The sequence below is a fragment of the Cygnus olor genome, chromosome 20, assembly GCF_009769625.2.
Source record: "Cygnus olor isolate bCygOlo1 chromosome 20, bCygOlo1.pri.v2, whole genome shotgun sequence".
NCBI classification, from domain to species: Eukaryota; Metazoa; Chordata; class Aves; order Anseriformes; family Anatidae; genus Cygnus; species Cygnus olor.
In genome coordinates, this window is record NC_049188.1 from 8,734,917 (window position 1) to 8,762,718 (window position 27,802).

The 27,802-nt window shown below is 45.6% G+C and overlaps 1 protein-coding gene and 1 long non-coding RNA gene across 3 annotated transcripts in view; one reads left to right on the top strand and one right to left on the bottom strand.

Moving 5' to 3' along the window:
* The first annotated feature begins 564 nt into the window (after window positions 1-564).
* The window catches only part of CLTC (clathrin heavy chain), a 31,992-nt gene continuing 4,754 nt past the window's right edge, over window positions 565-27,802 (top strand). Inside the window, exons 1-31 of one of the 2 annotated variants that reach the window (XM_040532309.1) lie at window positions 689-982; window positions 8,010-8,217; window positions 10,395-10,663; window positions 11,003-11,164; window positions 11,950-12,063; window positions 12,466-12,639; window positions 13,418-13,615; window positions 14,312-14,512; window positions 15,083-15,235; window positions 15,488-15,610; window positions 15,862-15,999; window positions 16,350-16,514; window positions 16,632-16,812; window positions 17,484-17,647; window positions 18,932-19,057; window positions 19,652-19,794; window positions 20,188-20,422; window positions 20,773-20,895; window positions 20,987-21,132; window positions 21,293-21,476; window positions 21,721-21,913; window positions 22,368-22,525; window positions 22,739-22,903; window positions 22,998-23,105; window positions 23,233-23,400; window positions 23,551-23,700; window positions 23,970-24,101; window positions 24,263-24,373; window positions 25,067-25,237; window positions 25,549-25,770; window positions 26,868-26,888. In XM_040532309.1, the coding sequence (XP_040388243.1) occupies window positions 941-982; window positions 8,010-8,217; window positions 10,395-10,663; window positions 11,003-11,164; window positions 11,950-12,063; window positions 12,466-12,639; window positions 13,418-13,615; window positions 14,312-14,512; window positions 15,083-15,235; window positions 15,488-15,610; window positions 15,862-15,999; window positions 16,350-16,514; window positions 16,632-16,812; window positions 17,484-17,647; window positions 18,932-19,057; window positions 19,652-19,794; window positions 20,188-20,422; window positions 20,773-20,895; window positions 20,987-21,132; window positions 21,293-21,476; window positions 21,721-21,913; window positions 22,368-22,525; window positions 22,739-22,903; window positions 22,998-23,105; window positions 23,233-23,400; window positions 23,551-23,700; window positions 23,970-24,101; window positions 24,263-24,373; window positions 25,067-25,237; window positions 25,549-25,770; window positions 26,868-26,888 (4,848 nt within the window). In that variant the 5' untranslated portion in view covers window positions 689-940. Of the gene's footprint in view, window positions 983-8,009; window positions 8,218-10,394; window positions 10,664-11,002; window positions 11,165-11,949; window positions 12,064-12,465; window positions 12,640-13,417; window positions 13,616-14,311; window positions 14,513-15,082; window positions 15,236-15,487; window positions 15,611-15,861; window positions 16,000-16,349; window positions 16,515-16,631; window positions 16,813-17,483; window positions 17,648-18,931; window positions 19,058-19,651; window positions 19,795-20,187; window positions 20,423-20,772; window positions 20,896-20,986; window positions 21,133-21,292; window positions 21,477-21,720; window positions 21,914-22,367; window positions 22,526-22,738; window positions 22,904-22,997; window positions 23,106-23,232; window positions 23,401-23,550; window positions 23,701-23,969; window positions 24,102-24,262; window positions 24,374-25,066; window positions 25,238-25,548; window positions 25,771-26,867; window positions 26,889-27,802 lie in introns of both variants that reach the window. The other variant, XM_040532310.1, reaches the window with a different exon arrangement.
* LOC121057744 lies at window positions 3,341-7,968 on the bottom strand. Its single transcript, XR_005813939.1, has 2 exons — window positions 6,661-7,968; window positions 3,341-6,558 (listed from the first exon to the last, which is right to left on the bottom strand). It is a non-coding gene; the product is annotated as an uncharacterized LOC121057744 (long non-coding RNA).

Genomic DNA, 27,802 nt, shown 5'->3' on the forward strand with positions numbered 1-27,802 from the left:
GCTTCCCTCGCAGGCAGTATGGCAGCGTTATTCCTAACGGAGAAAGCAGCAGCTCTGTGGGGCCTCATTTTTGCGCCGGTACCTATGAAATGTTACTATTAGAAGGGAAGGGGGGCAGCCGGGGCAGGGTGCCTTGAGGGGCCGTGTCGCCTTTGGGGAAGCCAGCGGCTGTCCTTCGCTGAACCTGGAGCCTGAATTTTGATTTAAAAAAGCCAAAAAAAAAAAAAAAATACCGACAATTGCCGCTGCTTTGCCTCAGGGTGTATTGGTAGCCTGCCACCTGCACCCCCTCACCCTCACGCTGGGCACAGACCATCTCTTTTCCCACCCTAATGCTTTTTTTATTGTTTATTTGTGCTTATTTTTCACTTGGAGCCGCGGTGGGGGGGGGGGCGGCTGAGGCCTGAGGGGGCGGCGGGGCCCCGCCCGTCTCCACAGCAACCTCCCCCCCCCCCCCCGCGGAGGGACACGGCGGCACCGCCCGGTGTCACCTTGCCCCCGGCACGTGACCCGCCGGGGCGGCGAGCGCGGACCGGAAGTGACGCAGCCGGCCCTCGGTCGCATGATGTGGCAAAAAAAAAAAAAAAAAAGCCGTGAGGGGAGGGGGTGAGCGCTCAAATAGTCCCTTCCGGCGGCGGATCCTTCCGCCGCTCCCATTGGCCCCCGCGGAGGACGCGTGACGCAGCCGGGGAGGTATCCTTCCGCCGGGCCGGCGCTGTTTAAGGCCGGTGCCGGGCAGGTGAGGGCCGGCCTCTTCCTGCCGCCGCGGGATCCTTCCGCCGGCGGGGGCAGCTTCCGCCCGGCCGCGGCTCGCCGCTCGCGCTGCCCCGCTGCGCTCCGCCATTGCCAGGCTCCCCCCGCCCCCCCCTCACCTTCAGCTGAGGAGGCGCCGCCGCCAAAGCCCGGGCCGGCCTCGGAGCGCAGCCGCAGCCCCGCCGCCATGGCTCAGATCCTGCCCATCCGCTTCCAGGAGCACCTCCAGGTGGGCGAGGGGCCGCTCCCCTCGGGCGGAGGCCGCGGGGCCTGGGGAGGGGAGGGGAGGCCCGGCCCGGCCCGGCCGCTCCCTCACGGGCCGGCCCCGAAGGGCACCTTCCGTGTGAGGAGGGCGGGCTCGCGGCCCGCCGGGCCCTGAGGAGGCCTCGGGGCGGGCATCCAGCCCCGGGGCGGGGGGGGGGGGGGAGCGTCGCGGCCCCTCCGGTGCGGCGGGAGGGGGGCACCGGGAGACCGCGGGGCCGCCCCCGTGTGTGGGCGAACCCCCCCCCCCCCCCCCCGTCCTGCGGTGCCTAGGGGGGGTTTTGTCGCCGTCGCCGCTCCTGGCGCCGCTTTCCGGAGAGGCGGAGCGCGGCGGCAGCGCTGCCGCAGGCCGGCCCCGCAGTACGGCTGGGGCAGTGCGGGGCCGGGCCGGTGCCTGCCGGGTTCCAGGGCTGGGTGCGGGCAGGGTGGCGGCGGGCCCGAGCCGGATGCTGGGAGATCCCAGCCGAGCGAGCCTCCGGGTTCGTCGAGGCGGCTTTGGGCAGGCGCTAGGGACAAATCCCGAATTTGAATAACAAATCCCGGTTTCGGTTGAATTTGAGAGGTCGCCTCGGCGCGCAGCCGGTGGCTGCGGGTGAAGCTGGAGCACAGGGAGGGGTCTGGAAGCGGTGGCACGGTTGTGCAACGCGTGCTTCGCGTCTGACGGGTGCAGGGAGAAGCGCTGCGAGCCGGGCTTCTCCTCCTGGCTTCCTGCACCTCTGGTAGTGCTCGGCTTGTCCTCGCTGCTGGGGAGAAATGTTTGTGGATAACTCGTATAATAAAAGTTATATTGATATGTCTAAGTTGGGTCTTCTGATGGCCGGCCCTTAGCAAACCCCCTGTATCTCCAGTGCCCTGGGATGTCAGCTCACGTGTGTGGTTTGTGGCTGGCGGGGCAGGCACCAGCATAGCGATGGCTTACACGAGGGGCAGTGACTTCTTTCTAACCCAATGGAAAGAGCTTAATTTCTAGGCACCTTGATAAAAGAACACTCGCAAAATACGCGTTTTGTTGTGGGAATCGCTACCGCCATAATATTATCTTACGTTGAGAAAAAATTCTCCACTGGCAGCCACGGAGCCTAGAGCAGGGTGTTGGGAAGGTTCTGCTGTTCTCGGGTGAAACTGAGCTGGGATAGCCCGGCTCCTAATAAAGCATCGTGAAGCACATCTACGATGCATTATTAAAGATACAAACCCTGCGTGTGCCAGGTCTCTAATGCCATGAGCACAATTACATAAGGCAACTCATCTGCTGCGCGCCAGAAGTGCTGATAGGTTTCGGGCCAGGACATGGGACGCGCCTGCTCGGGCTGAGGGAGTCAGCTACTCCTGTCCTATCTCACAAAGAGTATTGGTTTAAGCAATTTCTTCCACAACTGCCCTTGTGAGCTGCTCTTCGGTAAGACTTGGTGTCCTGCCTTCCGAGCCTGCGTGCACGTGGCTCTTGCCCATAATGCTCCAGTTTGGTGCAACTACAGAGCTTCCTCTTTTCATTTCATTGAAAAAACTCGGAGGAACTTGCCTTTTTGGGGGTGCCGTTTTCATGCTGAAACATCTGACTTGCTGTTGGAGTCGATTCTGAGAGCAGAAGCGTTGGTATTGCAATGCTTTTGCTGTCCAGAAGAGCTTTAGCCTGTTTCCATCTGTTTGCTGGAGTCCTGATGGACTCGAATAATGCAATTTCTTGAGCTGTGCCTGCCCTGCTTCATCTAGGAAAACTGCCACAGGGGCGTTGCGCAAGGCTTGCAAGTTTGTAGCTAATGCTTAATGGCGTGGCGAGGTACCCAAGCGGGGCCTTATTCGTAAAAAGGCAGGTGGTGGATGTGAATGGGAAAGTTCTTGGAAGGCTATCGTTAGAAGATGCTCTTAGTTGGTCTGGAAGAGCATCGTGCTACATGCGGTGCTAATTGGCAGCAGTTTTCCGTGGATCCACTGCAGGTCAGAGAACGGTCAGGTAACCGTACAAAGCTTCTGATCTTCAGCCCTGAAGATCTAGGGTGGCCAAGTGAGCTGTGGCTTGTGGGCTTTCTCTAGGTTTAAGTAAGCTTTCGTGGTAGTTATTAAGTGTAAAATCCAGGTGTGTAGTTGGGTTTCAGGCTGTTTGTCAGGCTCCAGTCCCATTACATGGCTTTGAAATCTCAGGAGCTGCAGATACGCAGGGCGTTATCTGTGTATTGTCTACTGTAGATGCCTGCCCTGCCACAGAACCGCAACAACATGCGGTGGAGAAACTTTTCCTTGAGAATTTCCAAGGAGAAACCTTGATTCCTCGCTATCAGAACTACCAGGCTCTCGCCATAAAGTTTTATAGTGGAGCTTTTTATTCGAAGTAGCCATGAGGAAACAGTCCAGTGGGCGTGTAGCGTGTTGAATGACTGCAAATCTGGCTGCTCGTATCCAATTCTAGTGATTCCGTAAGTTGATGCCTCTGAACTGGAGGGGTGAAATTAAAAAAATAATAATAAAAAATACAAACAACTGCTTATTTAGGAGCGTGGAGGTTTTCTAAGAGTACAGGTTCCTGATGAGTGAGACAAGGTAGCAGGGGATGAGCTGTGCTTGCCACCTAGTTCAGCCACTCTATCCTGAAATACTCGAGAACTGAACTTGGACCAGGCGTGCTGGTGTGAGTGAAGGCGTTAATAAATACTCCTCTGTACCACTAAATCTCTGCTGCAGCAGCACTGCTTCGAAGCGTTGAAGCCTCCTGTTGGTATTTCAAGAAGTCAGGGTGGAGGCAGCACTGCCGTGCCCTACGCTGTTTTGGGGTGTTTCTCCCACCCAGCTTCGTGGACGTGACTTCCTAAAGCCCGTGAGCTTGGGATGTTCTCGCAGAGGTGTAGGGCGAAGTCTGCAAGGAAGAATCCAGACAACCCAAAGAGTGTGTCGACTAATTGGATGGGAGTAATTAGCTAAGCGGTTCACGAGCACGTCCTCGCAGCAGGTGCCGGTGATCGCAGGCAGTGGCGCCGTGCCCGCGTTTCGGCAGGTGGGGTCTCGGGCTGTGGCCTGTAACCAAGGTGGCCCCGCGGCGCCGGGACCGGATGAGTACCTCAGCCTGCTGGGGTGAGGCCGAGAATAGGAAGGATGTAGAAGGGTTCTTCACTATTGCAGAGGTCTCTTATCTGCTGGAAGCATGACTTCCTAGCCTGCCTCACGCTGTGACTCTTACCTTGCGCCGATACGCACCAAGTGCTTCAGAGCTTAACTCACTGTGGGTTTCCGTGTTAGAGGACTGCAGTCAGCAGCTCTGAGGGGTCAGCCCGGGTATAAAATAAATCTGTGAGAAGTTAGCTGAGCATCACGGCTGGAACGAAACGAGCAGCGCAAGTGCAGCCTGGTGCCTGCCCAGCTCTATCAGAGCCCAGGAAAACACGGCCTCGCGCTAGCAGGAACGTGACTGGCTGCACAGCGAGGTGCTTTATTTAAACAAAACAAACCCCTCCGTGCTCCTCAGAGGCTGGGAACGCGGCTGTTGGCTGGCACTTCCCAGCTGCACGCAGATAAGGAGGCTCCGGGCAGAGGCTCAGCAGCTGCTCGTGGCTCCGAGAGCAGTGCTCGCATCCTGTTGTGTGAGAGCCGAGGTGAAACGCAAGCTCAGCGGTTCTGTGCCCTTCCTTGCAGGCAAGGAGAAATTATTTGACAGCTAAGCAAAGTGTCAGAAAGAAAGCAAATGTTCCAGGAAGGGGTCGGCGCAGCGGCTCCTGTCAGCAGTTCTGCCGTTCAGGTTGGTGTTGGGCGTGTGTAGCACAGCAGCTTCCCTGGGTGAGTTACCAGGAACATCCGTGAGGAATGTGAAATGAAAAACTCGTCGTAGCCACCGCGCTTTCATTCACCGTCTGACCTGGAGCTGGAGGAGCCCCTCAGGGCTGCAGCTCTGCAGCAGCCTGTTCCGCGGTTCTGCTCTGGCGGAGCAGCTCCTGGGCCGAATGCTTTCTTCCCCGCGTGCTTCAGGACACCAGCACAACTCAACTCCAGCAAACGTTACTGTAAAATAACTTGAGCTGTAAATTGGTTGCCCAAGCGCGGCCAGCAAGTTCTGCTTTTTCATTTCCATGAAAGCCAAGGGAGTGATTGTCATAGCGTAAAGAGTGGTGAATGGTTCCTTCTTTTTCCCATCTTTGAGGGGCAAAAAAAACCTGCTGTAGAACCCTGTGCCCTTCTAACTCCAGAGCCTGCACTACAGGTAGTACACGGAGTAGTAGTGAAGTCTTCATAATAAAAGCCTCCAAAGAAACACGCCTGTCATGTTTCCTAATAATAATCTCAGTCTCTGTTTGCTTAACTTCACAAATGCTTCTGCCTCAGCCACCTGAACTTTAGCCTGGTTGGGGAAGGGAGTGACTGATACTGCAGGGAAGTCCGGCCTCTGGAGAGCCGGCAGAAGTTACCGCGAGCCTTACCACGAGGCGGGTGGCACTCCTGGCTGCTGAAGCTCTTGTGCAAGCCACTGCCGGGATTGTCACCATCGGGGTAACCTGCCTGGCTCGGGGCTTGGAGCAAACTTCGTTCATGGGATCTGCTGAGGTTAAAAGATTAAATCTTAGCAGGAGGAACTTGGGTACTTAAAGACCTCGCTGAAGGTCACGGCTCCATCAGAAAGCTGCTCCAGGCTTGCTTCAGAACTCCACAGCCAACTGACTCTTTTTTTCTGACCCTAGCCTCAGAAAATGTTATGAAGCTTATAAAGGACCACGTCTCCCACCGCTAACCGGGGCTGGCTACCTCAGGTGTGACACCTAGCAGATGGCACTTTGATCGCAATTAAGATAAATCCGTCCTGCAATATCCAAGCAACTTTGACCCGGTGGTTAAGTCTGGACCTCCCAAAGAGGTCCGCCATCTGCTAGGACGTGCTTGGGTTTGTTCTGTTCACAACCTCCGTTTGGGCATAGTGCTGTGAGTTACTGCCGGGCGGAGTCCTCGGCCCTCTGAGACTGCCCTCCTCTAACGAGGAAGCTGCGCTTCCCGACTGAAATAGCACTTGTTAAGCTTGCAGCCGAGTAAAAGGAAATGCCCTGTCCCAGTAAGTCTCTTCCAGATGAAGCTGGTAGGACTTCAAACCTTCAAACCTTCTCTGCCCGCAGGGATGTGACCAGCTGCAGTTAGCAGTGCTCAGCTGGTATACAGACACCAGTCTCAGGCCCGGAGAACACCTGAAGAAGGGTGTGAAATGGAGACCTGAGCTTAAATCTGAAACTTGCCAAGTGAATCCCTGCTGCTGGAGGATGTGTGGTCAGGTTCTGGGGCGCTGGACCTCGCTCTCCTCGATCTGAGCAGCAGAGCTCTGCCCCGTCCAGGAGGCAGGGTTTGGTTTCTGGCACTAAGACAGTTCTCCCCTAGGAGAGCCAGCTAAAACACTCGTCCTTCACCTGCGAGTTTCCTGGCTTTGTTGTCAGGTGGTCGGGTGCGAGGGCAGCTCTCTTGGAATCGAGCCGCTCGCTGCAATGAGCTGCAGGGAATGTAGGGGTCCTGTCCTGGGAAAACAGCTTCAGCTAGTCAGTCGTGGTAACTTGCTTAAATCTCTTCTTCCAGTCCTACCATCTGGCAAGATAATTGCAATGAAGTGGGTCCTTTAGGACAAGGGACTTACACGCAGGGTGCCTGTAGAACCAAAGGCTGAACCATTTTCTAGAAATACTCTACCTCAGCGAACCCAGGGGGCTAAAACCTCCTTGCTTTCGAGCCTGTACTTGAAGCTGTGCTGAGATCTGGCAGCCCAGATGCCCTGGGTGATGGAGGCCGTTGTTAGCAACGCCCCTCGTGAGGTTTGTGCTGCTAACCTGGCGCAGCAAGATGGTGCTGGCTCCTTGCGTGTGCTGCCTGCGAGCCGGGGCAAAGGGGAAGTGCAGTAAAACCCCCTCTATCAGGAGCCGCAAGTCTGCCGGGACAGAGCGGCCGAGGCGTGGTCACCTCCAAGCCTTCAGAGCACAGCCGATAAGAGCTCGGTGTGGTGCTGCAGATTAGCACAGCAACGCCAAAATGGCCCTGAAGAGCTAGCAGCCAGCCCCTCCGGGCAGCGCGAGGGGGCCTGGAGCTCAGAGGGCCTCCTAGGAGGACAGAGGCTTTAGAAGAAGGGCTGACTCCTCTAGTGGTAGAAAACCGAGCCCGTGGTTTTTCAGGGATGCCTACCACAGGCTGGACGTGTGTGTGTGTGATGTGAAGTAACCGATTTTACTCCCTTTTTGACAGCAGAAATACGGCTTTCTTTCAGTACTGCCATCCTGATACATCAGTCCGCAAGCCCAGTGCAGAGGCATTGCACAAACTCTGTTTACTGTACCAGAGTTGCCATGTAAAGGTAGGCATTTAAAGCTTTCCAGAAGCGGGCTGGCTCAGCAGAAAAGGAGATGCTTTGTAGATGCCCGCTGTACCAAGTAAGGCTGCAGGTGAGCCGTTCCTGCTTTCAGCAGGGTCTGTTTCATAGCTGTTAGCTCTGCCTTCTCGGTGGCGTACAGCCTTGGTGCCAGAGAGGGCTAGGCTAAATGCGAGACAGGTAGCTTTTTTTTTTTTTTTTTTTTTTTTTTTTTAACTCTGCAAGGATAAAGATAAAGCTCAGGCCCCTCACGTGTGGCGTTAAGCTTGAAATAGCGATAGCTGCCAAGTTCAGGTGGACTGAAAGAGGGCTCTGGAAGCGAAGCTGATGCGAGTGGGTACTGAGGCTGTGACTCTGGCACTGCTTCCAGGAGCAGGCAACTGCCGTGTCCCTTAAACCACTTGAGGGGTTCAAAGGCTGGGCTCTTGAAAAAATAAGTTGTAACAGACCTTGGAGGTAAGGTACCAAGTGCCTGAACGCTGCGGGGCTTCAAAAAGCCTGCTGGGCATAACTGAAGGTGGGTGAGAATGCTGGTGTCATGGCACTTGTGGGTAATGTGCTTCTGGTTTGTGTTGTCGTGGAAGGATACAGGAGGCCTGGTATCTCCTGCAGCTTCCCCCAAAGCTGCCGGTGGCTGTGCTGAGGTAATAACTTAACGCTAAACCTTCTTCTTTTCCAGCTCCAAAACCTGGGCATCAACCCAGCAAACATCGGGTTCAGCACTCTGACGATGGAGTCTGACAAATTCATCTGTATCAGAGAGAAGGTGGGAGAACAGGCGCAAGTGGTCATCATTGACATGAACGACCCCAGCAACCCCATTCGAAGACCGATTTCAGCTGACAGTGCTATCATGAACCCTGCCAGTAAAGTCATTGCATTAAAAGGTACGGAAATCATGGGAAAGAAACGCGTGAAGTCTCTGCAGAGCTTTCTGTAGTACTGGTTTGTGACTGACGTAAATCTGTCAGGCAACTTCGGTGGGAGGATCCCTTACCAATTTTCCACAGCTTAATGGGAGCTTAAGTTCAGTGATTTTTTGGTTGCTCTGAAGGTAGCTGGGTAATAAGTTTCAGTTAAGGCTTGCTGCTCGTTTGCTGGTCATTAGGATGAATTTTTTGCTTCCCAGTGAGAGTATTTATGGCTTCAGAGCGAGGAGAGCTGGAAAGAAAGTTCAAGCTCTGGGCTACTTCTGTAGTCTCTAGTCTGGAATCCTCTTAGGGGAAGTGAGACCTGGTCTCCTGAGTGTGTAGGATCCATCAGCTGAACCTCTCTGCACAGAGTAGAAAACTAAGACTGGGGAGGAGGGGAAATATTTGCAGAGGCTGTAGTCTTTGCCACGCTGGACAAGGCTGGTGCCCTGATTTGTGCATATTTATTAAATCAGCCCGATAGGGAAAGTAAAACTATCCGTGGAAGACTTGTGTAGTGCATAAAGCACAAGGTCAGCTCGCTCCTTATCTCTGCCGATACAGAGAACAAGCATTCCTCTGGAGGCTCCAGAAGTGTCAGCCTCTTCCTCCCAGGAAGCCTCAAATATTCTGTCGCTCCATAAATTATTATGTTGCCAATGGAAATATTTAGAAGTGTTCAATATTACCTAAGTTTGATTTTAATACTGTCCTACTGTTTTGTCACAACTTCAATGCTCTCTTGTGTGTGCAGATGGTGAGTTATCTCGACTGACTGTGCCAGTTACTGTCCTGTTTTATGAAAAGAGAAAGCAGAATCAAATGACTCAGGTTTATGGGGGGGCGTGGCTGAACAGTGGTGTTAAATAACTGAAAGCCTAAATTCAGAGTCTTTTTCATGCCCTCTCAAACAAGGGAATCCTTAAGATTCAGAAACTTAATCCACTCCAACTCAGGGCACTTTTAGACTATCACGCTCTTGATATTAAGCTTTTTATAAACAGGACTGACCCTTTAGACTCGAGTCTAATTTTTGGCTGTTAATATCCCTGCCATAGCATGTAGGGTAGATGCTGCCTGAATCTATTATCCCTTCACTCTAAAGCTCCAGCTCCACTAGACATGGAAATAAATGGCTAGCCTGTAGCTTGAGTAACACTACTGGACACCCTTCTCCAAGCTCTGGAGAAACTCCTGGCTCTGCATCTTTTTTCAGTGGGCTGAACTAATGGTGGCTTTCACCTGAACTAGTCTTTGCTGAGTGAAGGCACTTGTCCACATGGCTTTGGCTTTGTCAAGCTGAGATACAGCTAGCAACCTTAACAGAGACCCCGACCTGGACCTAGTTTTACAACGTCTTTAATGTTCCTTTTGGGCTACAGTAGCATGTGCTTAAGTAGCTACCTCCTAAAACTAGCAGAGCTTGGTCAGAACCCTCCTTGCCTATTCAACAGGAAGAAATAATATCTTATACACCACTGTGCTGTAAAAGCTCTGGTGGAAATGATTGCAGGTGGCTGTTCACGATGTGTGTATTCAGCATTGTGCGTAATTAAAATAACGTGTCCTCTTACCTCTTAGAGCTTGTGTTGGTCGCTAGAGTCCTTCCCTTGCACAGTGTGTGTTCGTTTGGTTTGCAGCCAGTAGCTCTGTGTATCCTGATGGTGCAACTTACGGCTTTCGGTTAATGAGTCTCAATTAGGAAAGGCTCTGCCAGCTTGACCTTCCCGTGTTATGCCCTGTTGTACTTGAAACAGATGTGGACATCATTTTTAATGACACTGGCATAGCTTTCCTTGCAACTTTCAAGACACTCAGCTTTACTTTAACCTGGCTTTGATGTATGAAGTATCATGCAACTTGTGTAGCTGAAGCTTTTGTTTCCTACCAAGCTGTTTTCCACATCTGTTTGGTCGGTCAGTAATGGCAAATTCAGACCAAAAAGCATACAATTATGTGGTAGTGAAATTAGGAATGTGGTCTGGTTAGAATTAGTAGCTGATCGCTGAATGACGTTGCCAATATATCATAGCGTTTTCTAAAAACTTCACGAGTGTTTAGCGCCATAATGCAGCTCTTCTGCTTTTAACCATTGCTTAACATTAAGTAGCAGGTGAAAACTGCCACCTGGCTAACAACGTTGTGTTTTTCAGCTGGGAAAACACTTCAAATATTCAACATTGAAATGAAGAGCAAGATGAAGGCTCATACAATGACAGATGATGTCACCTTCTGGAAGTGGATCTCTCTGAATACTGTTGCCCTTGTAACGGATAACGCGGTCTACCACTGGAGCATGGAGGGGGAGTCCCAGCCCGTGAAAATGTTTGATCGCCACTCTAGTCTTGCTGGCTGCCAGATCATCAACTACCGTACTGATGCTAAGCAGAAGTGGCTGCTGCTGACTGGCATATCTGCACAGGTACTTTACCATGAAGGAGGCCTACTGTGGCAGGCCTATAGCTTGGCTCTTTTCTTCCTTCTGTAGGAGTAGATGTGGGGTCTGAGGATGTTTTGGTTTTTATTAAAATATTGTTTGGAACGTAAGTGCTTCTCTTGATCTTCACACCTTAGGTGTAACTGAAAATCTTACAGTAATGGTATAAAATCACATAAAAAGTTAATCTGATGCGATACCTTTATAAGAGAAAGCATGGCATGGTACTTCAGCTTAATATTACAACATATTTGCTAACAGTAACTTACAGGACTTTCCTGCCCACGTGCTTGCTACTTCTGACTCTTGTTCTGTCTTATCTAGCAAAACCGTGTTGTGGGAGCAATGCAGCTCTATTCTGTAGATAGAAAAGTGTCACAACCGATTGAGGGGCATGCAGCTAGCTTCGCGCAGTTCAAGATGGAAGGAAATGCTGAAGAATCCACTCTCTTCTGTTTTGCAGTAAGAGGGCAAGCTGGGGGTAAGGTAAGACTTGGTTTTAAACATGCGTTAATCTTTAATAACTCATCCTGCCTCCAGGAAAACAAGTGGTTTAATGCACAAAGTGGCCTCTAGGAAAAAGGTGTCACTCTGGCTGCTACTCCTCTAGCGTGTATGAAAACTGGGGCGTACACAGCTTCACAGCAGGGGCTACCTGAAGTAGAGAAGTCTGTTCCAGTCATGAATTGAGGTGATGTGTCATGACTGGCAAGCTAATTAGCTGCTTGAAGGATATGCCTCTTAGCTTTTCCCTTAAGCTTTGCTTGTGAAGCCGTTGTAATCTCTTTGCTGATCCCCGGTATCAGGCTTAACTTCCGAGTTACTGGATGAAAAAATTAAATGCTAGTGTTACCGGGCTAGTTAGCAATCAATATCAACGTCAGAAATATATGAACAGTAGTTCATATAAGTGAAAGCTGAAACAAAGTAGAGCTAGAGCTAGTTCAGAGAAACATCTTCTGAACTGTCTCAGTATGTTACCCAAGTCAAAAGACTTGCGTAAAAAGTGACCTAAAGGAATCATTGAAGTTCTAAGTAGCTAGAGATAACTAAAGATCATGTTCCATAGATGAGGAAAACAACTGAGAATGAATACCGTATGTTACACCTTATGCCTGTGCAAATGCTCAGGAGGGCTGGTTTAGCTCCTCTTCTTGCATAAGCTTGGGATTAAGGATCAGCGGCAGCAGAACTGCCATATCTTTACTGTTAAAGTCTGTTGTTCTGTGTATTATTTGGGAACTGACAGACTAATCTTATCTATTGCACAGTTGCATATCATTGAAGTTGGTACACCACCGACTGGGAATCAGCCGTTTCCAAAGAAAGCAGTGGATGTCTTCTTTCCTCCGGAAGCACAAAATGACTTTCCTGTTGCAATGCAGGTACGATAACTGCACGTAAAAACAAATCTGTAGCTTCCCTCAGTGGATATGATTGTGAAGCAGGGCATTGGGAGCTAGTTGGCCAATGTAAACCTGAGGTTTGGCACTAAACTAACTGGTGTGGTTTCCGCTTCTGCTTTAGTAGAGTTAAACTCAAGTTGGGGACTTAAGCAGATTCAAAGACAGCTTGTTCTTATATATGGAACAAATACTCATGTATATTTAACTGCTTTCCAAGCTCTTAAAACTTGATTCTACTATGAGAGTACTCAAGCATTCAGTTGGGGGGAAAAAAAAAAAAGCACTTCTAGTCCTCCTGAAATGGCGCAGCTGTCCAATTCTAAAAATTACTTACTCGTTTTATCCAATACCAAATCTGATTAATCTATTCCTGTCTTGCAGATCAGTGACAAGCATGATGTGGTGTTTCTGATAACGAAGTACGGCTATATTCACTTGTATGACCTGGAAACTGGCACCTGTATCTACATGAACAGAATCAGTGGAGAGACCATATTTGTTACTGCACAGCACGAAGCAACAGCTGGAATTATAGGAGTAAACAGAAAGGGACAAGTAAGAAAGCTTGGCTTGGAAACTACTTATTTAGCCAATCCAACTGGCCTTTAATGATATGCTACAGTGTTCATATTGATGTCTAAAAGTCTCCATAAATGAACGAGACAGAATAACAGAGTGAGGAGTATGGTAGTATTAGATACCTGAACAGGAGTGCAGCTTGTCTGTCATCTGGTTTCTTCTACGACTCAGGTTCTGGTTGCATAATTTTACTTTTTTTTTTTTTTTTTGTAATGGCAGTCAGTGGATCTGAGCACCCTCCTACTGTTGAGGATAGAACCAAAATATACTTCTGTTTTGGGCAGATGTTACCCTCTTACAGAGCACCTGCTAATAAAGTCTTAAATATGCTAACTTGAAATTCCGCATTCAGGACATCTCAAGTCTGCCTGTTCTGAGCCCCAAAGAAAACTTGCTGTTGTATCTCTGTATACATCTAACTTGATTAAACCAGGCTACTAACATCCTATAGCTAGGGTTGGTTACTTAAGATGCTGAGTACAGGTTACAGAAAGACAATATTTATATCCCTGTTACTTCTTGCTTCTAATTTAGCTCACAGACTTATTTGTCTGCCTTGATGCAGTAACTGGATGATAGAGATTCTTTTCAGCTAGAGGCCTGTTTCTTAAATACAATGGCAAGGCTCTGTGGTTATCAAGGGATGGAGAAGCTTTCAAAGTATGCTATAGCTTTCCTTTTAGAGGTTAACTTAGCACCTGCCTCTCCTCTTATATTTGGACTAACTGAAACTTTTCCTCAATAATTTATTCAGGTGCTGTCAGTATGTGTGGAAGAAGAGAATATTATTCCCTACATCACAAATGTGCTCCAGAATCCTGACCTAGCTTTACGAATGGCTGTCCGCAACAACCTGGCAGGAGCTGAGGAACTCTTTGCTAGAAAATTCAATGCACTGTTTGCACAAGGGAACTATTCGGAGGCAGCAAAAGTGGCAGCTAATGCCCCAAAGGTAACAGATGAACAATTTGAATAGTACTGAACTCTGCTGGCTTAAGCTTCATGCTTCGGGAAGGTTCACTGGATTCTTCTGAGTGGCAAGACCAGAGACCTGTCCTAACGTAGTACTTTTTAACATACCCATGAAGATCCAGTATGCTATATGCTGAGAGTACTCACATGCTGGAAGGTTCTAAAGCTTCTGTGAAGCCTACAAAGGGGGAGAGAGAACTAAATGAAGTAATGGCTATGTGACTTAATGCTTCTGGTATAAATTTTAATCCCTCCAATGACAGGAAAAGTCTCTGTGAAATGACAGCCTCTAGCTGAAGCTGCACCTGTAAACAGGATGAAAAGGAGAGGTGCTAAGATTGAAGATTCACTAAGGCTGGAGATTGTTTAGCATAGTAAATTCAGATGAGAGGAACTTGCTTGCAAGAACAAGGATGACTTAATTCTGTAGGACAGTCCTCTGATCTTAGACTAGTTCCAGTAGCAATACAGATTTAATAGGCTACTATTAGGCTACTGCACATCTTCTATTAAAACATCTCAAATGCAATGCTCAACTGTACTGCTGACTGTTTTTCTGGGTTGGCAAAACATAATGTTGCTGCAGTAAGCATTTCCAACTTCAGCTTTCTGGAGGAAATCTTGCCAAGCCACAATAGCAGAACAGGAAACTAAAGTGCATCTCTATTTCTGGCAGGGAATCCTGCGTACTCCAGACACCATACGTCGGTTCCAGAGTGTTCCAGCTCAGCCGGGACAGACTTCTCCTTTACTCCAGTACTTTGGTATTCTGCTTGATCAAGGGCAGCTGAATAAGTATGAGTCGCTGGAACTCTGCAGACCAGTGCTTCAGCAGGGACGCAAACAGCTCTTGGAGAAATGGTTAAAAGAAGACAAGGTAAATTTGGAATAGATACCTTTTAGGTACTTGAAGAGAGATAACTGCCCGGTAGTGCTTTTTTTGAGGAAAACTCAACTGGGCAACTCTTCAGTGCGCTGTGTCATCGAATAGTTGAGACAGAGTGAACATGTGAAGAGATTTAACAGCTCTCTTCAAGTGAGTTGACCAAATACATGCAGAGTTTTATTAATTCAAATTAAAATCACAGCAGAGTGAATTTTGTATGGAAGGCTTTTGAGCTACTGCTGCTCCTTCCGTAATTGTTTCAGGCTACTTCAAATACTGACTTCCATATACTCTGAGCTGTGTTTAAATTTCTGTAATGAGCTGAAGAAACAGGCTGATGTTGGATAGCCTAGTTCTTTTTAGCCCTACAAATGCATTTCTGACTCTTGTCAGACCAACCTAAGAAACATCCCTGCAGATGAAAGAGTTAGATAATGCTATCAAGCTCGGCCTTATATTTTTTAAGAAAATCCCATAAGGAAGACAAATGAGATGCAAATGAAACGCATTTCATCATGACGCTGTTGGGGTGGGCTTACTGTACTTATCTCTCTTAAACAGCTGGAGTGTTCAGAGGAGCTGGGAGATCTTGTGAAATCTGTAGATCCTACACTAGCACTTAGTGTCTACCTGAGAGCCAATGTTCCAAACAAAGTCATCCAGTGTTTTGCTGAAACAGGACAAGTCCAGAAGATTGTTTTGTATGCTAAGAAGGTGAGAGGAAACTAAGTTGCTATGCCTGTTCTGTATTTAGGAATAATTTGTGCATGCTCTAAAATTGCTAGAAGTATCGCCTCTCTTGGTCCAAAGTTTCATCGTTAATTATTCCTAGACTTCATACATGCATCCTTCATACTTCCCTATGTAGCCTCCTCCAAATGAGGAAATTGTGACTGCTTTGTGTAAGCTACTGACAGTAGCTTTTACTGAGCTCTGTGTTCTTACTACTTTTTGTTCTCTCTTCAGGTTGGGTATACTCCAGACTGGATTTTCTTGCTGAGGAACGTTATGAGAATCAGCCCTGATCAAGGACAGCAGTTTGCACAAATGCTTGTTCAAGATGAAGAGCCTCTTGCAGACATAACACAAGTAAATAATTTTATTGCTGTGAAATGTTAACTCCTGAGGTGATAAATTGGTAAGAGGAGCCATACTCCTCTTCTATACATCAGGGAAAGTACTTTGAACTGTTTTTTTTGGGTTTAGCCTACTGGGACAGTGCTGTTTCTTGCCTAGTTTTAAGAACACTGTGGCAGCTTGGTACATTGGAAGCTGCACTTGATATTACTTTGCCTAAACGTGCTTCCAGCTCCAAGTCAAAAGCCTAATCTTTTTTGCAGATTGTGGATGTCTTTATGGAATATAACTTAATTCAGCAATGTACAGCCTTCTTGCTGGATGCACTGAAGAATAATCGTCCCTCAGAAGGTCCCCTGCAAACACGTTTACTTGAGATGAACCTCATGCATGCGCCTCAGGTATACTTTGGGAGTTACACTGGATTAGACAAGCCACTAGTTTGTGGTCCATATCAAATGCCACTGATAAAATGTTTAAAATCTTGAAAGCATCTCTGCTTCAACTGTAAAGCTAGAATTGTTTTTTTTAAGCGCTTCAAAGCCCTAAGGTAGTTTCTCTTCTCTTCACATCATTTCTAACTTTCTCAATTGCACAGAATTGCTGCGAGTGTTACTGTTAATTCCTGGTTTCCTTGCTACAGTTGAAATACAGTTTCTCTCAAGCTAGAAAGTTTTGTTTATGGGGAGCTGCACATTGAATTGTGGCAGTGCTGTAGGAACTAAATGAAACTTTCTGTTATTACTTCTAGGTTGCAGATGCTATCCTGGGAAACCAAATGTTTACTCATTATGACCGGGCTCACATAGCTCAGCTGTGTGAGAAAGCTGGCTTGCTGCAGAGAGCGCTGGAACACTTCACAGACTTGTATGACATCAAGCGCGCAGTAGTTCACACTCATCTTCTCAATCCTGAGGTATAAAATCAAATATCCTGAATCTATCAAAAGCCAGGAAATTAACGATTTCTTTCGACGCTGACTTCAGAGTGTAGTGTTTTACTTGGGTCTAAAATGGCTTATGTATTTCTGCAGTGGTTAGTGAACTATTTTGGCTCCTTATCGGTAGAAGACTCGCTGGAGTGTCTGCGTGCTATGTTATCTGCTAATATTCGTCAGAACCTGCAGATCTGTGTCCAGGTAGCTTCAAAATACCACGAACAACTGTCAACACAGTCGCTTATTGAGCTCTTTGAGTCCTTCAAGAGCTTTGAAGGTAAGTTCATGCTCCTGTCTTTAGCAAAAGGAACTAGTGCTCACTTTTTCATACATGTATACGGAAAGGATTTGGAGGATGGTTATTGGAATGTGGTGCTATTATGGATGGGTTTCTTGCATAGTGTGCTTTTTCTGAAAAACACACACGCAATGAATCTTTCTTGGTTACTTGAGACAAGTGACTCCCAAGTCACTTAAAGCTGACGGCATATACTACTTGGTTAAGTGAGATTTAGCTGCGAGTTGTGGTAAGCAGCTTTTTCATTGTGTGCCTCTTTTGGTGAAAGGTTGCGAGTGTGGCTTGGACCCAACTACTTCTGATTTTTGGAAGCCTTCCTTGCTCTTGTGTAGGGGTGTAAGGAAGGCACATGCTGGATATTATTTCAATGAAGTTGATCTATCCCAATTGATGGGAATGCATTACTATTAATCAAAGTTGCATATGATATGCTAGTCTATGTAACACATGGAGACAGCAGGTACAGCTTGGCTGGTGCATCTGGTCGTTGTAACATAATCGCCATACTTGAATTAAAAGTTTTTTTATAAGCTTCTGCAATAGTCCAATTTCAGATTTTCATGTAATCAAAACCAGGCAGGCTTTCTCAAAAGCTAATACTCATCCTTCTTAAGTACTAGCAAAATAACATGTTGACCATTTCCTTCAAGGTTTGTTTTATTTCCTGGGCTCTATTGTAAACTTCAGCCAGGATCCAGATGTGCACTTCAAGTATATTCAAGCTGCATGCAAGACAGGGCAAATTAAAGAAGTAGAAAGAATCTGCAGGGAAAGCAACTGCTATGATCCAGAACGTGTTAAAAATTTCCTCAAGGTAATATTTGGATGGTGTGGATTGTCTTGGAGTGTTGGTGTCAGTTAATCGCGTGAATGCTTTCAGAGTTCAAGGTTGATCTATCCATTCATTTTACTTCTACACGCTTTCTGAAACTTCAGCCAGGTGAACTGCAGTTTAGCTCTGCTAGGATAATGCCAGTCTGTGTAAATACACGCTAACTGACAGGAACAGCTGGGATTTGGAGCATCTCTGTAACATAGTTCTGAAGAAGTTCACATTCTGTAGCCCGTTATTAGTGCTGAGCTTATTGACAAATGTGTAACGTTGCTAGAAATATCTTGGAAACAGTGTGGGAGGGGAAAACTTTATCTGGGAACATTTCCTGCCTTCATATTTGTCAGTTACATAGCATAGGCCTAGATTTTGCTGATCACATCTGAAGATGGCAAAACACTTCAAATGAGAATTCTGTAAAATAAACTGGTGTCACTGAGGTGTAAGGTATGTAAAATGCCCAAGCCACCTAAGATAAGTTATCAAGCTGTCAAATTCCTGATGAAAGCTATTGTTTTTTGTGCTGTTCCATGTCTGGAATGTGCAGGACATGTACCAGGTAAATCTCCCAGTACAGGCTTCCCTGTGTAAACTCCCTAACTACAATTTGTATATGTAGGATTATATTCTGGGATGTGCATGTTCAAATAAGTGCTCTGAAATGTGTGTCTGGACTGGTGTCCACCATGTAGATGAGCTTCTGTATTGTAACAATTGTAATCTTATGCTCAAAGTGGAATAGTTCTAGATAACTTAATCTGGTTAACAATTTCAGTACGACTACTAGCTTGATTCTCACTGTTCTCTAAATCCATTGCTACAAGGTATCACAGGACACGTGGTGCTTGGAGTCAATTCTGTGTGGAAGCTTTCTGTTATGGTCCACAACTTAATTTAGTCTTGGTTAAATTTCTTTTTGAAATCCCAGAGTGCTAATCCTGCACACCGATAACCAGTGGCAACTAAAAATGCTGCCTATAGCTTAGACTCACAATAGTTGTACTGTGTTGTAACATTTTGTAGACCCTGCCATGCAAAGCAGCACAGTTAAACTTCAGAAAGCTTCTTGCTGTAGGCCCTGATCTGGGTGTATTCCTACTTGCTGCATATTGTTTAAAAAAAAAAAAAGTCAAATAATAAGCTGTCGTTATTTGATTGACCATTGAATTTGGGGCTTTCCAAGTTCAGCTTGCTTTAACAATTTGATTATACCTTTCTGCTTGACTCTGAGAACAAAACCGAATTACACAAGTTCTTTCCTTGTAGGAAGCTAAACTCACCGACCAGCTACCGCTCATCATTGTGTGTGATCGCTTTGACTTTGTCCATGACTTGGTGCTGTACCTGTACAGAAATAATCTCCAAAAATATATTGAGATTTACGTACAGAAGGTAAGTTACAATTTTTCACTTAGCTTTAATGGGTCAAACTGATCAACATTTCTAGTATTGTGTGCAACTGTAAGCACAATGTTTTTATAAGTATTCAGCAAGAAGTCTCATGCTTGAGACTGACATCTAAGTATCTATTAGTGGCCCTTGGCAAGTTAGCCCTTATGTGAGTCAGAGTTATTATTTATTCTTCAGTCAGTCAGAGTGTAACCCCCCAGTAATGTGCCTCATGAAGGAGGAAGATTTGGTAGGGTAACTGTAGGTTTCTTACAGTAATCTTAACTTCCAGCTTTGGGGCCAGGAGGGTGGGAGATTCTCTTCTACTGTTTCCTGCAGGGACAAATTCGCTTGCTTAGGAGCTCTTCCTATGGGGGCTGAGCAGTAGCGAGCCACTGAACTGTGTTATGAACCCCTGCTGACTGGAGAATTGATTTTTTTTTTTTTTTTTTTTTTCAAGCTTGTCCAGATCCTCAGGAGATAGGGCAGGAAGATGTGGTCACTCTGAGCAAGCAGCCTTCATGTGTATTTCTAGGGATGAGTACTGACTCTGTGCTGCATGACAACACGCTGATTTCTTAAAACGATCTTGTTTAGGTGAATCCAAGCCGCCTGCCTGTCGTTATTGGGGGACTGCTTGATGTGGATTGCTCTGAAGATGTGATCAAGAACCTTATCCTTGTCGTGAGAGGCCAATTTTCGACTGATGAACTTGTTGCAGAGGTTGAGAAGAGAAACAGGTATTGAACTTCTGCAAGTCTCTCAATACTGATGGACCGGTAATCGTAACGCTCATCCATCCGTGTGCATCCTCAGTATGTAACTAACCCTGGTGCTGACAAATAACCAGAAGCTGCTTTTGGGTGAGAAAGCAGCAGAAGTCTGCTGTAATTCTTGGCTGATGCGAGGACCCCCATTAAGTAGTCTTGAGATAATGAGCTGCTTTAGCATGTGATTCTTAAATATCAAAAAGTTATCCCATTGTAATAGTGAACCAGAATGCAGGCCAAAATGGAGTACTGTAACTGGTTTATTTACTGACTCTTTCCTACACTAAAGCTGACTTACATAGTGAAGAAAATGTGCAAGGAGATACTTATTCAACCTCTAATGCAAAACCACCTTCTTTCTAGGCTGAAATTGCTTCTGCCCTGGCTGGAAGCAAGAATTCACGAGGGTTGTGAGGAGCCTGCAACTCACAATGCGTTGGCCAAAATATACATTGATAGCAACAACAACCCGGAGAGATTCCTGCGTGAGAATCCTTACTATGATAGCCGCGTTGTTGGCAAGTACTGTGAGAAGAGGGACCCTCACCTGGCCTGTGTGGCTTATGAGCGTGGACAGTGCGATTTGGAACTCATCAACGTATGTATGCCAAGGCAGCTGACTCATGGTTTAAGTTGTAACCTGAATATCGTGGGATAGGTACTTCAGGACAATTACTGACAACAACATTTACTTCCTGAAAAATACTAAGCTAGGAACTGCTCACTTGCAGTCGAATAAGTAGCTTTTTAAATGTCCCTCTGTAGATGAATGAGAAATGAGAGATTGCTCTGGAAATCCTAGAATGGGAGGCTAATGGAAGTATCAAAGCCCTAGATTTCTAGCCCCCATCTCAGGGGGCTTATTTGATGTTACGTTACAATTAGTTTGTCCACTGGTAGACTCCAGAGTTGTGACTTCAATCTGAAAAGACTTTGCTTTTTCACTAGGTGTGCAATGAGAACTCCCTCTTCAAAAGCCTTTCTCGTTACTTGGTTCGCCGTAAAGACCCTGAACTGTGGGCCAGTGTGCTATTGGAAAGCAACCCTTACAGAAGACCACTGATTGACCAGGTATAGCTGATAAAATATTAAAAGCCGTTGCTGTCTTGATTTGCTTGCGCCTGTCTTACCTGGCGTGTCAACGGCTTGACTCTGCCTACAGGTTGTACAGACTGCGTTGTCAGAGACCCAGGATCCTGAGGAAGTGTCTGTCACTGTGAAGGCCTTCATGACTGCAGATCTTCCTAATGAGCTTATTGAACTGTTGGAGAAAATAGTTCTTGATAACTCTGTGTTCAGTGAGCACAGGTATGTAATGTCAACGTTGAGTCACAAGAAACTTGAATTTATGCCTGATGTAGGTGTTGAGCTGCCCTAAGGTGGAACAGCAAATTAACTTCTCCAGAGGGGAGGGTGAATCTCTTGATCATTACTTGGTTATGTACTAGTATTTTCTTTCTTTATTTAGGAATCTGCAGAACCTTCTAATTCTTACAGCAATTAAGGCTGATCGCACCCGTGTCATGGAATACATCAATCGCCTGGATAACTATGATGCTCCAGACATAGCCAATATAGCTATCAGTAACGAGCTCTTTGAGGAGGCATTTGCCATCTTCAGGAAGTTTGATGTCAACACGTCAGCTGTACAGGTATCTTAAAATTTGTCTGCAGTAAATTTGTGATGTGCATCCTCACACAAGGACTTTGCTGTTAACTTGTAACTTCGGTACTTAACACCAGTTAGCACCAAAAGCTGCTCGGTGTCTTTGTCTTATGAAGTAGAACCAACATTCAGTGTGGACTCAGTGAGGAACTGTAACATGAAACACAATGTAGTGTATTGTAAAATTGTCCTTCATAGGTAGTGACTGATCGTGGTAACCCTTTCTGTAGGTATTAATAGAGCACATTGGAAACCTGGATCGTGCGTATGAATTTGCTGAACGCTGCAATGAGCCTGCTGTGTGGAGTCAGCTGGCTAAAGCACAGCTTCAGAAAGGAATGGTAAAAGAAGCAATTGACTCGTATATTAAAGCAGATGATCCTTCCTCGTACATGGAAGTTGTTCAAGCTGCCAATGCCAGTGGTATGATTAAGTTTTATTTAAATCTTTACTGTTGATGTTGCTGAGCTCTTTTGCATGATCTGTTGCTCCAACAGCAGTTCCGCCAAACCTGTGTCTTGATTCAACCAGAGGAATCTGACCCTTAAAGACTGCCCTAAAGAAGAATGGGAAAAGTTATTGTATTCCATTTGCAAATAATCAGTTGTCTTCTAACTACCTTCTTTATCCAGCTGGGGACTTCTGTCAGAGCAGTTGCTTATAAGGTGGTCTTTGCATGAAGTTAAATAGCAGAGTTGACTTATCTAAGGTCACTGTGATGGGCTTAATGAATGTGGCACGCACAGTATAAAAGCTAGCCGTGATTGTTGGGGATCGTATTTTGAAATACTTACGTCAAATTAGGTTGAGTTGGTAGTATAAACTAAGCACAAATGACCTTGGTGGGGATTAAGCATTCTGAAACTCCATTTCATAGGAAACTGGGAAGAACTGGTGAAATATCTTCAGATGGCACGCAAGAAGGCCCGGGAGTCATACGTGGAAACAGAATTAATCTTTGCTCTTGCTAAAACAAACCGTCTAGCAGAGTTAGAGGAGTTTATCAATGGACCCAACAATGCACATATTCAGCAAGTGAGTGATTTTTTTTTTTTTAATTTTTTTTCCAGTGTTAGAGCAAGCTCTGTAGGCCCCACTGATAAAGCGGTGTTGGGACTTCTGTCTCTTTAGATATGTAGGTTTTGAACCTTACAGGCATTTCCATTTTGATAACGGCTTAAATGCTACACATTTTATTTAAGTTTGTCTGAAAAGCTGCAAGAATAACCTGGTTATGTTCTCCTGTAGGTTGGCGATCGCTGTTACGATGAAAAGATGTATGAAGCAGCTAAGCTGTTGTATAACAACGTGTCCAACTTTGGCCGTTTAGCCTCAACTTTAGTTCACCTAGGTGAATACCAGGCGGCTGTGGATGGTGCTCGGAAAGCAAACAGTACTCGCACGTGGAAAGAGGTAAACTTACTGCTTGAGTAACTTAAAGAACTACAGAGCTGTAGTCTCTTCAGAAGCTTTTTTTAATAAGCTATAATAAAATTGTCAATTCCAGGTCTGCTTTGCTTGTGTTGATGGAAAAGAGTTCCGCCTGGCCCAGATGTGTGGACTTCATATTGTAGTGCATGCGGATGAGTTGGAAGAGCTAATCAATTATTACCAGGTAACTAAGTTGACTGCTATTTTTACAGTCAAGGGCAGAGTTGCCAGTAGAGAATATAGCTTAAGACTGGAAGTCTAGAGTCTGGTTGGTTCCTAATGTTAAAACATCTCTTAACTGTATCTCTTAGGATCGCGGCTACTTTGAAGAGCTGATAACTATGTTGGAAGCAGCACTTGGGCTTGAGCGGGCACACATGGGAATGTTTACGGAGCTAGCAATTCTTTACTCCAAGTTCAAACCACAGAAGATGAGGGAGCACTTGGAACTGTTCTGGTCCAGAGTCAACATCCCCAAGGTGAAAGACTCATTAAACCTGAAGCTTAAAACATATCTGTCGGGATTGTGTGTACCCTAGCTTTTGCAGTAGCAGCTCATTGCTGTTATGAGAAGCACTGATAGCAATATATATAAAATAATTGGAATTTCTACTGTGCCTCTTGCTTAGGTTCTGAGAGCTGCAGAACAGGCCCATCTCTGGGCTGAACTGGTGTTCTTGTACGATAAGTATGAAGAATACGATAATGCCATAATCACAATGATGAACCACCCAACAGATGCTTGGAAAGAAGGACAGTTCAAAGATATCATTACTAAGGTATAACTTTACTGGTGAAAGGAAGTAAAATTCTTGATGTGTGTACTTCCATTCTTTTCCTTCACGAGTAGTCTGTTTAAAATTCAGAGTTCTTGATATTGCTGTGTAATTTTAAAACAAATCAACTACAGTGACTAAAAGGACTTCTAGAAATAAAGGGGGGAAGGGGGCTTGATTGTGCTGGAATGTGTAAGTTTAGGTCCATCTTTCATTTGGATTCCTTTGCAATCAAGTTTCTGCTCTGAACGTATGTCCTTGCTCGTTTCTAGGTGGCTAACGTGGAGCTGTATTACAAGGCAGTTCAGTTCTATTTGGAATTTAAACCTCTGTTGCTTAATGATCTGCTGATGGTATTGTCCCCTCGGCTTGACCATACTCGTGCTGTTACTTTCTTCACCAAGGTAATTTCCCTACTATTCAGATCAAAGAAAGTTAAAATTGCAAAAGCATTTAGCTGTAGAAGCGTTTTAAAATGCTCAGCTACTTCACTGCCTCACACGGAGGATGCTGAAATCTACAGAAAGTTGCCTTGACTTAAGTTTGTCTGTCTGCTTCCTTGAAGGTTAAACAGTTACCTCTGGTTAAGCCTTACTTGCGTTCTGTTCAAAATCACAACAACAAATCGGTGAACGAGTCCCTGAACAACCTCTTCATTATTGAAGAAGACTACCAGGTATGTCTGGTCTTGAAACAGCAGTATCTGGAACGGATAGGGACTCGCATGTTGTATGTGCTTCATTAAAGAAAGATCTACTCCTGAGCTTCAGACGAGTTCTGTTCAAGCTGGCTTCTGTGTCAGTATTAACCTAATACTCTGGGTCTGCTTTTAAGACTTAGAAACAGGTTTCTCTCTTGTTTTCAACAGATTCTGCCTACGTACTGTTAACCTACATTCCTTAAGCGTATGTTCTTTGTTGCTTCAAACTGAACTAGTAGTGACTAGGGAAGGATTAAGTCAAGAAATGTCAGGCTTTCTGGGAGCTTTTCTAGCTGTTCCTACTGAGAATAGACTAACCACTTAGTTTGACAGATCCAGTTTTTATTTAAAACAAATGGGATGCTAAGGAAAGAACTCGCAGAAAGGGCAAACATCTAACTATTCTGCTGTTTGCGTAGCCCGTACGGAAGGTGTTCAGTCTCTTGACCTCAGCCATTGCTACTCAAAAATATGAGCTGGAGTGCTCTGAATTCCATGAGCGTCAAATGCCAGCTTCTCCAAAAAAAAAAGCAGCTCTCACTGCAGGTCTGACTAGCATACTTTAGCTTACTAGAAGTAGGAATACAGAAGATGTATGGAAAGTGTTGACATCGTTGAGGATGCAATTGTATGTGTGAAATGTGAGTAACTTTGTTGTTCTCGCCTCAGGCGCTTAGGACTTCTATAGATGCATATGACAACTTCGACAATATTTCTCTTGCTCAACGTTTGGAGAAACATGAGCTGATAGAGTTCCGAAGAATCGCTGCGTATCTCTTCAAAGGAAACAATCGCTGGAAACAGAGTGTAGAGCTCTGTAAGAAAGACAGACTGTATAAGGTAAGACCTGTACGCAGATCTGGTTTAGCGTACTTTACTTATTTCTAGTCTTTTAACTGACTCCTGAAATTTGGAATCCCTTGACTTTCCAGTCAAGCTGCATCTTTTTGGAGGCCACTAGGTGGTGCCTGTTGCTAGTCTGGCACATCTTGCTGCAGAGTAGCAGTGTATTTCCAAGATTTCTTGGAAACGAGTTGTAGGATGCCTCCTCTCTGCTAATGTCAGTAATAAATTGCAGCTTAGTTATGTACCCCATCCATGTCAGTGAATATACTATGGCACATGAAGCTAACCAGACTCTCCTGTTGTAGGATGCAATGCAATATGCTTCAGAATCCAAAGATACTGAGCTGGCGGAAGAATTGTTGCAGTGGTTCTTGCAGGAGAACAAGAAAGAATGCTTTGGTGCTTGTCTGTTCACCTGCTATGATCTTTTAAGGCCGGATGTTGTCTTGGAAACAGCATGGAGGCACAACATCATGGACTTTGCCATGCCATACTTCATTCAGGTCATGAAGGAATACTTGACCAAGGTAAGAGCAGGTGCTTCTCCAACAGTGAAAGCTTGTTAGTCACTGTGGTGTGTATGCCTTGAGACTGTCTGCTTGCTACTAACATTGATATGGGCTTCGTCAAATGTCTGTCTGTCCATGTCCACACTTGTTTTTCAGTCCATCTGGGGAGAGACTTCGCCCTCTAAGAGACTGAAACACTTGCAGACTCCACTCTATCTACCAGTTGCAGAACCTGCATCAGTAGTATTTGTCTGACCGTGGGCAGTGTCCTAAGTAGTTCTAGGATTCAGGCTTCTTATATGCCATGTCAGTCAGGAATCCCAGCAGAGAACAAGCTCTAACTAGATTCTAGACTGTATACTAAAAAATCTTTATAGCCAGAACTTGATTTAATTTTGTCTGCTGTGCACTTAACTTTAAACCGTGGCTCTGATGCTAATGACACTAACTATTTGTTTGACTCAACTCTCGTTTGAGGTCACTTTAGGATGGGGAAAATACTTGGTAATGCTCTGAGAGACTTGAACCAGATTTGTCACAGCTAAATACCAGCTGTCACTAGCAAGATTTGCCCTGCTGAAGCTGTTAGAGTATCTTGAAATTAAATGGTGTAAATTCCTTAATGATCAAAACTCCTTGTATGAGAAGTAAAAGTTGAATTCAGTGCTTGAGTCAATGAAGACCATAGTGCCTGTTTGTCTAGGAGACTTGCCTGGCTGTTGCTTCCTGAAGGAAGCTGCTATCCTTAAATGCTGTACTTTGTGGGAGGTGGGGAGCTATCTAAGCAATAGCATTGCTCGTCAGACATGCCTGATGTACCAAGCTAATGCTAGGCCTCTCCTGGGACTAGTAGTCCTGGAGTAGGATTCTTAAAGGTTAAAACATCGTGATTTGCTGAAGGGTTAGGATATAACTGTAGAGTAGCTAATGAAATCAATGCGGTACAACCTAGCAATGAGCAGAGCTGCCTTTCTAAAGCAGATACTTCTGGTGTATCTTTGTTTTCGCTCTCCTGTACCTTAATTATTTCTTCCCTGACACTTTTGTTTCTACCTCTTATATGCTAAATATGGAATTTGATTTTTCTAAGCTGCACCTTCTGAATTCCTTTGCAGGTTGATGCAATAAAGGAAAAGGTGAAAGTTGATTCTTGTTTTCCATCTTTAAGTCTGGAGGACTAAGTCTAAGGATTCTGCATGAGTTTTTTTCTTTCCTACGTTTATTACACTGCTGCTACTGCTTTTTCCCCAAACAAAATATCACTAAAGCATATGCAAATTGTTTAACTCTACAAGTAGTTAGTGCAGTAGGACAAAAGTAGATTCATTTGCTACTAATACGCTAGTAGATCCTCAGGAAGGGCATACAGGTGATCAGTTGGATCACAGTCAACCTGGTGTCAAAGGGGTAAAGTGCTACTATTGGACTGCCAAACTGACTGGAGGAATGACCTAGAATAATGAATAATTAAGTCTTGGACTGCTGTCTCTCTCTGAACTATAAACCAATATGGCATTTGCTAATATATTAGAGAATATACAAATATAGGACTGTGATCCAGTTTCTGATCTCTTGACTGTTACTAATGTGTGCTGGCAGTAGACAGAATAGATACTAGCTGCTTCAGAAGAGACTCTTTCTCACTCAGGTGTCCAGTTCTTATGGTGCTAGTCTAATCCACATGGTGTTCTAGCTCACACAGTAACTTAAAACCTCAGTTATTAGACCGAGTCTGTGGTTCCCTTCCCTGTAGTAAGTTTCTTGTAGTTGTGCAAAAAAAAAAAAGACTGCCTTCCAAGCTCCTCAGCTTCATTAAATTTCTCTTGCTACCCCTTAAAAGACACAACAAAAAGCTCCTCTGAGGCTACTCTGGGTCTTGCCTTTTGCTATGCAATGTTGCCCTTCCTAAGAGCAATTCTAAGGCTTCTGTCCATTTGTTTCCGTACAAATACCATTCCAATTCTCCTTAGAACAGAAATCAGCCCTAGTGTGAGTTTTCCATTAATGTGGTTGAGCAAAGGGCAAACTGACAAATGGCTTCAGGATGGAC